Genomic DNA, 13683 nt, shown 5'->3' with positions numbered 1-13683 from the left:
GTGCAGCTATCAAAGAAATGGAATTTAGTTCCTTGTACATTGTAAATGCAATTATAGATTTTCCACAAGATGGAAACACATATGAAATGGCCATGTTCTTCCCCACTACTCAGTAAAATATCTCTTGCCACTGATATGCAATATTTTGTGACTGTTCAGTTATTCTTCTGCATCCATAACTGACTGACTGAACTTGAATATATATATAAAAAATGGTATTTTATGTGTCAAATCCATTCTTATCCTGATGCCATGTCAGTTCATATTAACTACATCTTGATTTAATGATTCTGTATTATATTATGGGATCTGTATTATCCCATGACTTTTTATATCTTGCCAGTACACATTTGAACAGCAATGTTGATTCCATTTTGTACTTCATGATCACTAAATCGTTAATATCATTGAAGCTTTGTCATAAAATTATTGTCTAGTTTGGTTTTCCATCTAAGACTTTGGAGCAGGATTCAAAGGCAATTTCTTCATTGGCAAAGGCAGAATGATAGGAGCGTTTCAGTGTCAACAAATTACACTGTAATAGCGTAGCTATCACTGCATGTGAAAGGAATGGTACCTTATCAGTTGGTAGTTCAGTCACAGAACGCATTACGTTTATTTCCTTTGTGTGCGTGTGTGTGTGGAGTCTTCGGAGGCAGACAGTAGATGATGATAATAATCCTCCTGCCTAGTTCTTGATTTAAATCACCCACCGCCGCCACGATGTCTACAACACGGGTTTGAGATTCCATCTCCCGAAGGCAAAATGAGAAGCACAAATGGTTTTTATGATGCGTTTGAAGTGTTTTCCTTGAAAATCATCCAATCTGTCTTGTTCGAAGGGTCCCAATGAGTAGATGTATGCGCTTTATCATACCTACAATCAACAAGATGATTTACATGGGAAATTACCAGCTACATACATGCACAGACATGTAGCAACAACCAGGGGACATCCCTGCTGTCAACCAAAATTAGCAGTTTAACCAATGAGAGATAAGTTGCATGTCCCTCAAATTTCAAAATATCTTCTAATGTTTTGGTACAAAGTGACACTAGGCAGCGCTATGAAATTTACATATCGGCTATGTTTTTAACAGAAAACAAGATTTTCAAAGAAAACAAAATTGCCCATAACATTCAAAAACAGGACACACAACATTCAACGTAAACCTAACAGTAATGCAACACAATTGGTTTTCAATTTCAAAATGGTTTTCTTTTATTAACAGTAACGGTTATAAGATGGATTCCTTTTTGTGTAAAATATAGGTTTGGACAGACACTAATTTTGTGCATTTTAGTTTCATATATCCACATTGATATTTACCATAGATATAAAACAAGAGCATTTTACAACACTATATGTAACAATGCTGCACATACAGGTCAACTGTCAAATAAGAGCACATCATGTTTTATCTCACATACCCATCTGATTGGCTAAAGGGCAAAGGTTGATATGACATGGTACCTCAGGTAACACTAGACGATATTATCTGTAGTTAGGCTGGACAGCTCTATACTACCCCCTTTGCACTAAAGGCTACGACCACTGAGCAAGCAAACATATAATCGCTGGTCGCTCAACAAATTTTATAGACAAAAAACAAATCTGTGAATGTTTCATATATTTTGGTATCTTAGATGAAATTACCAAAGGGTGCCTTAGCTGCAATATGATTATGAAGATTCCTAAAGATACGGGGAGCATCTCTAAGCATAATTTCCCAGCAGATCTACACGGGGCGCGAAAATCGTATATGCTAGCCAAAGAAGGTCGGCTGGAGCTTATCTGGCTGACTGGACCTTATCTGGCTGACTGGACCTTCTCTGGCTAGCATATACGATTTTCGCGCCCCGTGTAGATCTGCTTGGAGATTACTCTGAGCATGACTGCAACGTTAATGGTTTGAGATTCTGGAAACGAAAGTGTTATAATCAGCATCTGTCCTGCTATAATCATGATAACCGAAAAAGCGTCATGCTTCGTCCTCAGTCTGAGGTTCAACTTCATGCACATGTATACATCTCCAAGCAGATGTTCGGGTGGAAGATGTTAGCGTTGAGAGACTGTCAGAGAAAGCAGGCAGTGAGAAAATGTTACTTTGTTCCACTCCTAACGTTATATCTGCTTGGAGATTCCAATTGTTAGGGCCAGTATGCTGGGATGCAAGTTATAATACAACAATATTGAATGAATCACAATTCTGAGATCTTTTAATGGTGGATGTATCAGAAAATGTGTTACAGTAAAGAAAAAGATATCTAGCTAGCAGTAATTCCACATTTGCATTTTAAGGATACAAATGTGGTAAAATGAATGTGAGTCTGGTAGCCTACTCCCTAAAATGAGACACATGTAGACATACAACGAACCATGCTCCACAGATCCTACCAGGTTGTGTAAAACACAGATTTGTGTCGCACATAAGTGAAGCCCGGTTCTACAGACTGGACGTCTCTGAAGGCTCTCTGATAATCAATAATTCCTATATCAGCATTCCGAGCACTCTCTCTGGCACAGATTCCCGCAGTCAAGCCCGACATTCCCAATAACATTTGCCCTTCATACACTGCCGGCAATATTTTTCCGCTGTAATGCTCCTATATAGGATGTAACAAATGGAAGGGGGGGGGGGGGGTATGGGCAATGCACAAATTGTTTTGGCTTGATGATTTCCTCAAGGATGATAAATTCCTGACCTAGCCTAGTTTTTTGTTCTTCATCATGTCTGACCATGATATTGATAAATGCAAGGGAGACGTATTTATTGTTATTGCTAGTAATCGTTCTTCATATGTCCATACACCCGCTAGACAGAGCTATGCGTCAAGATAGCACACTCTGTCCCAATTGTCTCACTAAAGCTGAGGGAAAAAATGCAGCCACGGCCACAAAGTACGCCGCCAAGATGGGTGATTACCGACGGCCACTGAATCTTTTATGAGGCTTATTTTTTAGGGATTCCCCCGAGTGTACTGTATGCACGTCTGCAAATCCCTACCCGTCACACGGGAACGGTAGAAATCCCGTCTTATTGCCTTTAGAATCACTATATTCATGCTCAACAGTGCTTAGTAAGTGGATGGATTTCCCTCCCTTTGCATGAAACAAAATTTGGAATGATTTGGCATCAGTAAAATTGGAACATTCAAGACAACAGTAGCATAGCAATGTCAGAAATTTATGCAGTGCCGTGGCTTTTCCCCTTTTTCTTCGCGAGAACTAAAATCCGGGGTTCCGTCTTGATGCTGATGGGAGGGAAACTGCGAAACTGCTTCTGGATCCCACTGAAACCTTCCACGCTGACGAGGGTGTCATGTGACTCGGTGTAGAGCCGTGATTGGTCGGTGGTCTCCAGTAGCAGGTGTGTGTAAGCCATCAATGCTGGGCCTCCCGGCGTGAGGTCTTCTGTTTTATCGTACCTACAATGGGAACACGGCAGGCAATTATTCCTGCCTTTGTGTAGGCTTACTTTTCCCTCATAATAAGGCCTTTGTCATGATAATTGATTCTATAAACCCGTCTTTTGATACCTAAAATGGCTGCTTGTGTAGTAACAGGTCACAAAATGCATACAGCAATGATTCATATACAGTATGTAATGAAATACTGTAACAGATATTTTACAAATGCTATTCCTTGCATTGCATTGCAGAAAATATTCCATTATTTGATATCAGTAGATGCAAAATGAGGATATTAGTAGCCACAATGTTTTCATGATATGATTTTTAAACCTCACGAATATTACTGATATCTCTTGGGTCTAATATGGAATATATCACATTATCACTTGTTTTATCAGATGTATTATAATGTCTCTTTCAAATCAACATTGTGTAATTGATGGTAAAAAACAATAGAAAACCCAAGGTACAATGCTGTTATGAAGTAGAAGATTTTAGATTTTCTCTAGTGAGCTTGCACAAAGATGCACGTATTGTTTGCATCAACAATTTGCACCAATTTCTTAAATAATTTTTCTTTAACATTTTCTGTGCTATTAGATAGTTATCTAGCAGCAAATTTGTATTGGTTATAGGGTTAGACAGCAGGGAGAAGGTTAATATCCTGATCATACAATTTTGTGTCATTCTTTCCCCTCTAAAACCCTTTTAGAGTTTAGTACTGCAGTAGCCTGAGCATCCTCCATAGTGACCGCTACCTAAAAATATCGCTTGCTAACCGTGTCTTTTTTTAGCCAGCGGTCACTACGGAGGATGGGACTTAGACCCCGTTCACACTCATTTTTTTCAATGGCGATTGAAGTATAATCGCGATTGTTCGATCCGATCGCGATTGAACGCAAAGCGTTCACACTGCTTTTCGCCAGGTGGATTAAAGTACGCCGTGATCTGATCGCGATTGAAGCACTATTGAGGCACGCTTATTATTTGAGGTCATAGGTTGAGGTCAACGGTTTGGCGTTGCTTGCTACAAAATGGAACCAGGAGTCCACCAACTTTTGGAGAAGTTCTGTAGCCGTGGAAGGGAAGGCAATCGGCGGGCTATGATCGCGAGAAGGCGTGAACGACGAAGGCTTTTGTATATTAGCCTAGCTGTAATACAGGTAATGAACGCGGCAAGAGCTGTAGACAGGACAATCTGGGAGCGTGAACGAAGCGACGATTGGTGATTCCAGCGGAACAAGCCGAAATATACGCCGATCGCGATGGAATGAATCGTAGTTGCGTTCACACTCAAAATTTGATAGGATTGGATTGGATCCGATCGCGATTGATCCTCCCCTAACTACCTCCGGAGGTGGATCAGAAACAATCGCGATCGGATCGATCCAATCGCGATCGGGAGCGTTCACACAGATAAAATCAATCGCGATCGGATAGATTCAATCGCGATTATACTTCAATCGCGATTGAAAAAAATGAGTGTGAACGGGGTCTTAGGCTAGTACTGCAGATGACGTTAAGAAATCATGTGTACAATCTATCCTGAATTGAAAAATAATGACACTGCTGTACCTCCAGTTTGAGTTGAGTTGACCAAACCTGGAGACTCCAGTTTGAGCAGAGGCTACATCAATGTGGACATAGACATCTGCACAAATACACAAATATCAAAATGAGAAAGAAAAGAATAAAAACATATAGACACATGTAACATTGAATTTGTCTTGTGTTGTGTTGTTGTTTTGAAGACATAGTATTTTAAGACAAAATCATTTGAAAAGGTTCTGCTATATACATTTCAAATGTATTAAAACTGTTAACGCAGAAATGTTTACGGTGATTTTATGTTCGCGGTATTTGTGGTAAGGTCTTCACCGCGAACTTAAAACCACCGTGAAATTGTTTTTGTCCTCCCGCCCCCTTGTTAACTATTGTCTCAAACACGAACTTAAAGCCACAGTGAAACTCCATTTTCTCCTACCATGCGAACTTAAATGTATTGAGAGTACTACTGTACTAATTTAAAACACAGGGAAAACCTTCTTTTTCCTCCTACCACAAAATAAAACCATATTGCAAAGGTTAATGAATTCACATGTGCAGTAACACTCAACTATTATTCCTTTAATCTTTCATTCATTCAGTTATCTTCTGTTAGACCAAACGTGTACTGTAAATGTTTTTAAGTTCACATGGTTTCTATTTCGCGCTAAGGCAAAAAAGTAGTGTTCGTGGTGGCTTTAAGTTTGCGGCAGCGCTATTTTCACATACTGCTAAAGTATTGGACAAAAATGTTCGCGGTGGTTTTAAGTTCCCGCTGAAATGGTCTCCGCAAAAACCACGAACACAAAACCATCACGAACATTGTTGCATTTACAGTACTTCCATCTGAGAGGTTTTGAGAGGAGGATGAGTGAAGAAGAGACAGATGGATGTCAGGATGAGATCATGAGTTAATGCATCTTCTGTGAGTCAAGTGGTACTTGTTGCCATCTGTCCCCATTCCCATAACGTGTTTAAAACATGAGACCCAGAGAGCCACAGCAATGTGATTTTGTGGATACAGAAAAGGGTACACAAAAGGGTACACAAATAACACAAATTCATTGATGGGCATTATAAGATTGTACCTTAAATTTGTAGATCTCCAATTTCAAACACATAATATCTTAGCCGAGTCGCCATCGTAGTATAGACTTTTCCACAGCTCCCATACTCTTGGCCAATATGCAAGTATGGGAGCCCTGGTGAATAAATATGATGGCTCCAAGGCTAATAAGAATGGGATAGTATTTGGTATATTAACAAAACATAAAACAGAATATGTGAGATACATAATGGATTTCAGCATTCAACATATTTCAAAAGATGCAACAATAGCTTTCTAAAGGTATCTGTGGTATCTTTCTTTCAATTCTCTATGTTGACTTAGCACTTCTTGCAACAATTCCTTTCACGCAAGCATCAAAATTGCTGGTCTCGGGATATATCAGCTTACAATGATTCTAGTACTCACTATCTTTTGCAAATTTCAGAGAAATATAATAATTGAGGAAAGTCTCTGTGGCACTACATACATACATGCACCAGTTTGTGAGTGTTACTGGCCCAGTCCCCTGTTACACTGTGTAATGCATGTTGGCTCCGTATCAAGCTGTGCTCAACATGCCAAATGCATAACCATGTTTAGTGGCTATTACATGTATAATTGGGGACTTGATAAGCGAAGGTTCTGTGCATATTTACAAGTGGTAGTAGTACATCAAATGTCAATTTTTAATAATATCTATCAAACTTCTGCCTGCTACAAATTCCAAGATTATCAAAAATCAGCGAAAGAAATTGTGAAAACCTGACATTTTTATTATGTAACTACTGCAAATTTTGAAACAGTTGTGGTTGTTTTATTTTTGCTTTCTGAAATCATAACACCACAAATATGTGTTTTTGTGCTGGTGTTATTTTGACCACAAATTTATAACAACACAAAAACTTCCTTTCCTCTCCAACTGCGAAATTAAATTAAAATTCAGCAGAAATAAATGAATTTACAGTAGCTTTTAGATGTTTTGATGCCAATAGTTTGACATAAAATAAATGAAGCCCACATTGTTTGATTCTAAGGCCACGCCAATTTAACAGAATCTAAAAAAAAAATATGCTAGATTGGAAAATCAACATGAAAACAGAAACTCAGAGGAAAGTCTGTACTTTGGTGCACACAGTTTCAGGGAGTGAACAGGGTCAGGTGCAAGTTTCCACCCCAGCCTGTGCTAATTTTAGTCTATGAAAAAATCTGTTAACCAAGATTGGTGTGGCCTAATGCAAGATGTCTCTTTTCAGAACTCACTCACTTCCTTCCATTGATAGATTATTATCTCCTTCTGTAAGTAATGAAGTTCTAACAACATTATGTGACACACGGTAGAATCTAATATCATTAGCTAGATACACAGCATGTAGTCACACTCTGTTAGGGGAATATGATAGACTGCATGCTGCCTCATTATGAGGAAATATACTGACTAACGGTCACATCATTAAAACCGTGTTTCTACAGATTTTGAGGATGATTGCAATCAATTCTTGACGCTAATTTTGCTGTGAGAAAATCAGCTGTAAAAGGCATATTGCAATGTGTTGCTTGTTGGACTGATTTTGAAATAAATGCAGAAATATTTGCAGTGGTTTTGTGTTCGCTGTTTTCGCGGGGAAATTTCAGCGCAAACTTATAATCGCCACAAAACTTTTTGCCCACTTATGACTGTAGCGCTACTATTGTTTCAAACGCGAACTTAAAATCACTTCGAACACTCCATTTTCTCTCTACCGCGAAATAAAAACCACGCGAACTTAAATGCATTTATAGGAACCCTGGGTTACAATATAAATCAAGGTATACTTTATTTAAATTTGTACGTATATGGTTTTCAGAAGAAAGTGAGCATGCAAAAGGAAAATATTACAATCATGCAGTTAACCTCCATTAACATTAATCTGCCCGGTAACATAAATCTGCTACTTTGAAAAAGTGTGTCTGAGAGATCTCTAGTGCAGCATCCCCTTGGTATGCACAGTTTAGATATACAGGAGTGCATTAAACTGGGGGACGTTGGGTTGGAGATCTGTTTGGACGTATCTTTTCAGGGTGGCGGAATTATGAACCCAGGTAGAACAATTTTAGTTTTCTGAACTATTTCATTCTTTCATGAACTATTCTATTTTTTTATGAACTATTTCATGAACAATTTAACTATATTTAACTACTTTATGAACTATCTTAGAACTATGTTGGTAGATATAAAGGCATTTGGCAGCCAAATTTAAAATGGTTTTCCAGTTTCAGACTCTCCCTCACCTGTGTGACTTGGTAGAGTCCGGTGTAACATGTGCAGTGCGTACCCCCCGGGGTAGTTGTGGTGCGAGACGTACATGAAGACAGCTGTCGCCGCGCAGTTCGCCAGCAGGTGACCAATCACAATCAAGGCAGCCACGGCCCACCGCTTCGACTTGCGCCAGTTGTGGTAACTACGCGAGCAGGGAAAGAATCAGTGAAATTTTAGTCCTTTCTCTAAGTGAAACCTTTTAAAGAACATTTAGTATTTTATTGTCTATCAATGTACCAATAGACTAGGCTACTGTATAGTTGGTTGATTTCTCTCCCTGTATGGTGATTCTTCTATTACTGTAAATGCAGAAATGTTTGCGGTGGTTTTATGTTCGCGGTTTTCGCGGTGACCGTTTCACCGAAAACTTCAAGCCATCACAAACATTTTATCCAATACTGTAGCAGTATGTGACTATAGCGCTGCCACGAACATAAAACTGCCGCGAACATGCTATTTTCGCTTTTAATAGCTTGAAATAAAAACCACGCGAACTTAAATGCATTATACAGTTAAAGTTGTATTAACCCAAGAGGGGAGTCAGTACCAACTCCTTTCAGTGAATAGTGTGTAATGGGGACATCTTGCAGAAATATTTGGAATTGCAAAAAAATGTGTTTGTTAGAAGGACCATCCGATCAATTACTCATATTCTTCAGACACTCTTCTATATGGTGGGGATAGATTTTGTATCATGATAACCATATTCTGCTTAAGATTTAATTATGCCTCTTTATTGATTGTAATAAAATGTAGCCACATACGTACACTGTTGCACAGAACCTTGCGGCTGCCACGTTCAGCACAGGGAAGACATAGATGATGAACCTGAGCTCCTTGTGGGGCAGGATGGAGTAAAGCAGGACGAACCCCAGGGCTGGGGCGACAGTCTTGGCTACCCTAGAGTCTAGCCACATCCCTAAGGGGATAAGGAATGTGCTGGCTGCCAGGGCACGGGGGATAGCAGAGTAGAAGTACCACAGGAACGGTTCAGTCTGTACGAGGGGGTAACGTCAAGGAAATGTTTTATCTATTTACTTACTGCAAATGCAGAAATGTTTGCGGTGGTTTTATGTTCGTGGTTTTCACGGTAAGCTCTTTTCCGCAAACTTAAACCACCGCAAATTTTTTTGCCCTCCTACTATTGTCTCAAACGTGAACTTAAAACCACCGCAAACACAAATGCATCTACAGTACATAATAAGAAGTGTTTAACTACCATACTCCTTCCCAAATGCTGAGTGCTAAGCAGAGAAAGCAGTTATGATGTACCTCACAACCTACCATATGCAAGGCCAACACTCTACCCACTAGGCCATTGCACCGGTTATGACGTTATAGTACATTATCCTTTATAATAAGTCCAAGATTTTTTTCTGAGCTTGAACAAAAATCAGTACAATGTCTAATTCTGCACGTGGAAAGGATACACCCCAGTTGGAGCTCTTGTTGAGAATGATGTTATAGTACCACACTGTTCCCTCAGGCCACAGCGGCTTCTGCCAGAACACAGAGTCTACGGACACAGTCACAGCTGAAAATACACATACAAGCAGCTGTCAGTATCATCATGTTTGACATAAAATTTGTATGGTTTGTACTGGAAAAACTGTATGTAACTCTCAGCTAGTTGACAAAAAAAAACAAGATTTGAAAGAAAAAACGAGTGTATGCTCATGCTTATCTCCAAGCAGATCTATCGGTGGCAATGACAGTACATATGAAGTGCAAAAGCAGCATTATTGGCTGACAATTAGCCTCTACCAGGCCCTCCTACGGGCGTATGGATCATAGAGTCAGTCCACGGTAGGGGTGGATACCGGTTCGGCTGGACCGGTTTGGACCGGAAAAACATGCAAGAACCGTTTTTTTGGACCCGGAAGTTGGAACAAAGTAGAAATATAAGAATATTTATACATCTCCTCAGTACTCTGGCCACAGGAGGGTAAAATATCCTTGAATCAAACTAGATTAGCCTGAAATAAGCCCATATTCATCTCTTTCTATAGCTATTGGTTCAGTTTTAGGTGCTGCAAAAATAAGACCAATGCAAAAGTTTAAAGATTTACAGTAATACCAAAGAACATTGTAAATACAAAGGAAATTTCTACAACAAGTTGATACATACCCAGACAGACCAGCCCAGCTGGTAGCCCATGTCTCAGTAGTTCTAACACCCCGAGTCTCCTGGTCCCCAGTTCCATCAGGACGATAAGCCCCAGGAACAGGAGTAGTTCCGACCGGAACACGATAATAGCGAACCCGGACTGCAAGATGAACCAACCGTGCTTCCCCGTCAACCAGGAACTCAGAGCGAGAAGAACTGGGGGTAAAAACAGAAAAATCAGCACAACACCTACTAGTATCTGTAACTGTATTACTGACTTGAAATACAATGTACATTACTTCAGATTTACCCTGTTCATACTACAAACTTAACATATACCCTTCTGTCAACATTATGAATATCATGTAACATACATGGTATTGTTGTTTGCTCTAAGGAATTGTTAACAGTCTGGGTTCCATGTTACATTTTAGGCCAAAGAAGCCAACCTACAACCATCACAAAGATGTAAATGATACGATAAATATCAGAAAGTCATCTCAAACCAGTTTTGCTTGATAAAACGTGATGACAGAGAAGACAGATGCTATGTACAGTATATACAGGTTCATTGTATCACGGAAATTCCCCTAGCTCTTTTCTGACAAGTACAATGAACACTGGACCACGGCTTAACATCACGACATCCTAAGGACTGCATATGACCCTAATTTCCAGTAGCACGCAAGTGGGGTGAGCAACAACTAGCCTGGAATCCAAACTATCATTTATAGCTCCCGAGTCTCCTCTCCGCAAATAGTTGCAGAGAGGAGACTCGCAATGGGAGCTATACCGTAATAGGTTTAGATTCCAGGCTATTTGTGGAGAGGAGACTCAGGAGCTATAACATGTTTGGATTAATGATAATGGTTTATCGGTCAGAAATTACCCAATGGCAGCCAGTGCTGAATTGCTGTAGGGTTTACAATCACATAATACACAACAGACACATATTTGCTCCACACTTGCACTTTGTGGAACTGTCGCAAGGGTCTGGGAGGCTGCCATTCGGCGCCAGGAAGTGACCTCAAGACGACCTTCCCCAACCATAGTCAGGTACCCATTCACACCTGGGTGGAGTGAGGAAAGTCGTGTTGAGTGCCTTTCCCAAAGGCACAACATCGGTGCATAGTAGTGGTTTTGAACCCAGGACCTCTTGGTTCCCGGCGGAACACCCTACCGATTGTGCCACACAATTTGCCACATACACATTGGGCAGAGGTCTGGTGATTCCAGGCTAAGCGATAACAGCCGGGATTCGAACTCGGAAAACCCTCCCCACTTACCCAGTGACAGCGCAAACACATTGGGCAGAGGTCTGGTGATGTAGAACAGGAAGTGAAACTGTGTGGCCGTCAGGAGGACCAGCATCATCCCAACGTCTGAACCAAACTTCTTACTGACGGCACGACGGAACGCAGAGAAACCATACAGCACGCACAGGCCCAGGCACCCGCGAACTGCGGACAACAAGTCGGATGAGCGATGAGGAGAGAAAAGATGAAAGTTAGGACATTAGTGGTGGTCATGCGCTGTCGCGTAGCTCTCTTCAAACATGGGACCTGTAGATTTTCTTTCATATTCTATCTATCTATCTATGGAGATTCACCACATTTGTGGAAGGATTGACATTACAGGTAACTACTAGTAGTACTGTATCACCTTTCCAGGATGTGAACCTGGAAACCACACGGTTTGAACTACTCACACTGCATTGGCCCCTACTCTTTCCATGACAGAGAAGTGTTTGTTTGTGCCTTTATGTATTTAGACTCGAGATACTCTATTCAGCCATAGGGCCGCTTTTCGTAGAGGTCGAGTTTGGAGGAGTATCGAGGGGTCATTGCAAATATCACAAATTCTTGGTCAACAAAGTGGACTCAAAATAATATCAATAATACAAAGAAAAATCAATAATAGATCAAAATTATCAATAGTAACAAAAACTAAGTATGGAGGGTTCTTTAAGTTGCTTGAGGTTTGCGAGGTGTCCGAAAGGATGTCCCAAAGCTAGGTACTCCTTTTCACCTGAGTCGAGTGCATGAAGCCTAACCATAAGACCATCTAGCTACCTGTAGATTTTTCAAGCTTCCTTCCATTTCTTTATTTCAATTCACAGGAACACAGACATACCTATGTACTGTGCGATGAACTTGTTCTCCCATATCATCTGCGACAGGGCCACAAATGGTGCTGCCAGTCCGGAGATGAACAGTGGACCGACGAAGGTGCGTGGAACAACTCCGGGAAACTCATGGTGATCGTACTAAGGGTACATTTAGAAAATGAAATAAATCTTCATATGTTACATTACTTACAACAATGTTATCAGTTTGATAGCCTATGCTTATTTTCACCAAACCGTATTAAAGCTGGTTCACAATTTCAATGCAGTGAAAAATTGTGCATGCGCAGTCAAACATTGGTGAGCACTAAGCCTCTGTCAAGTGCAAGTTGAACATCCAAAGCTTCCAAGAGTTTCTTGTAACTTCATACCTCCTTGGTATGACTACTATAACCAAGGACATTATAATGTCCTTGCTATAACCAAGGAGGTTATATAGCCTCCTTGCCATAACTACACTTTATCATTCGGCAAATACACATACAGTAGTAGTAATATATAGTGGACAACCAGCATGTGTACGGTTGGCTTGAGGTTGTCCACTACTTTATCATTTAGGATAGGATATTTAAGAAAACAGTGTACATGCATCTCTGATGAAAGTTAGACATCCAGGTAGTAAGATACGCCAAAAATAATTACTCAAGCAACTGGATAGAATTTTGAAAATATATACAGCTTATTAGCTGGAGTATTAATTTTTCAAAATTTTATCCAGTTGCTTGAGTAATTATTTTTGGCGTAGCTTATTTTGCATCCCACCCTCCTGTGTCCCAGCCCCGCCCCCCTGTGATTACTTTGCCAGGTGCATAAAACATTCTTTCTCACCTTTTCCAAGTCTTGCCGGTGGAACAGGATGTCGTGAGTCGCCTGTACGTTGAAGCTCTCTTCCACTTTGGTATAGGGGCAGGCTATGAGGTGTAAAAAGGCCACCGCGCCTAACAAAACGTCTGCGATCATCGTTGAAATCCCGTAAAAATCAGCTCAGGTAAAATTCGTGCAGGATCGCACGCTTCCACCAGCTGGTGGGTCAAAGTTCAACATAGTCGCTTTCACGCATGCTTTGAAACGTCATTTCCTAACGATTACAGAACAAGCCTCACGATTGGTTACTCTGAATGATTTAATTTAAAACGTCCAATCACAAC

The 13683-nt window shown here is 40.4% G+C and overlaps 1 protein-coding gene across 1 annotated transcript; it reads right to left on the bottom strand.

The window, feature by feature from the left end:
- Window positions 1-2208: 2208 nt before the first annotated feature.
- LOC136435545 (dol-P-Man:Man(7)GlcNAc(2)-PP-Dol alpha-1,6-mannosyltransferase-like) lies at window positions 2209-13649 on the bottom strand. The gene is made up of 9 exons (XM_066429138.1): window positions 13364-13649; window positions 12544-12676; window positions 11697-11870; window positions 10432-10626; window positions 9734-9837; window positions 9072-9298; window positions 8276-8445; window positions 4990-5065; window positions 2209-3429 (listed from the first exon to the last, which is right to left on the bottom strand). The coding sequence occupies exons 1-9, from the start codon at window positions 13493-13495 to the stop codon at window positions 3189-3191; spliced, it is 1452 nt and encodes a 483-aa protein (XP_066285235.1). The 5' UTR covers window positions 13496-13649; the 3' UTR covers window positions 2209-3188.
- Between the last annotated feature and the right edge of the window lie 34 nt (window positions 13650-13683).

Source organism: Branchiostoma lanceolatum, chromosome 5 (assembly GCF_035083965.1).
Source record: "Branchiostoma lanceolatum isolate klBraLanc5 chromosome 5, klBraLanc5.hap2, whole genome shotgun sequence".
Taxonomy (NCBI): domain Eukaryota; kingdom Metazoa; phylum Chordata; class Leptocardii; order Amphioxiformes; family Branchiostomatidae; genus Branchiostoma; species Branchiostoma lanceolatum.
The sequence above is the reverse complement of the archived record's forward strand: the minus strand, read 5'-3'. Positions and strand labels throughout refer to the sequence as shown.

Bases quoted from the DNA above. Each gene is read 5' to 3' on its own strand.
- LOC136435545 (XM_066429138.1), bottom strand. From the start codon at position 13,495: ATGATCGCAGACGTTTTGTTAGGCGCGGTGGCCTTTTTACACCTCATA. The intron at 5,066-8,275 runs GTGAGGGAGAGT...GTATTTGTGCAG, and splicing joins GACTCTACCAAGTCACACAG to ATGTCTATGTCCACATTGAT. The intron at 3,430-4,989 runs GTACAGCAGTGT...TTCCCATTGTAG, and splicing joins CAACTCAACTCAAACTGGAG to GTACGATAAAACAGAAGACC.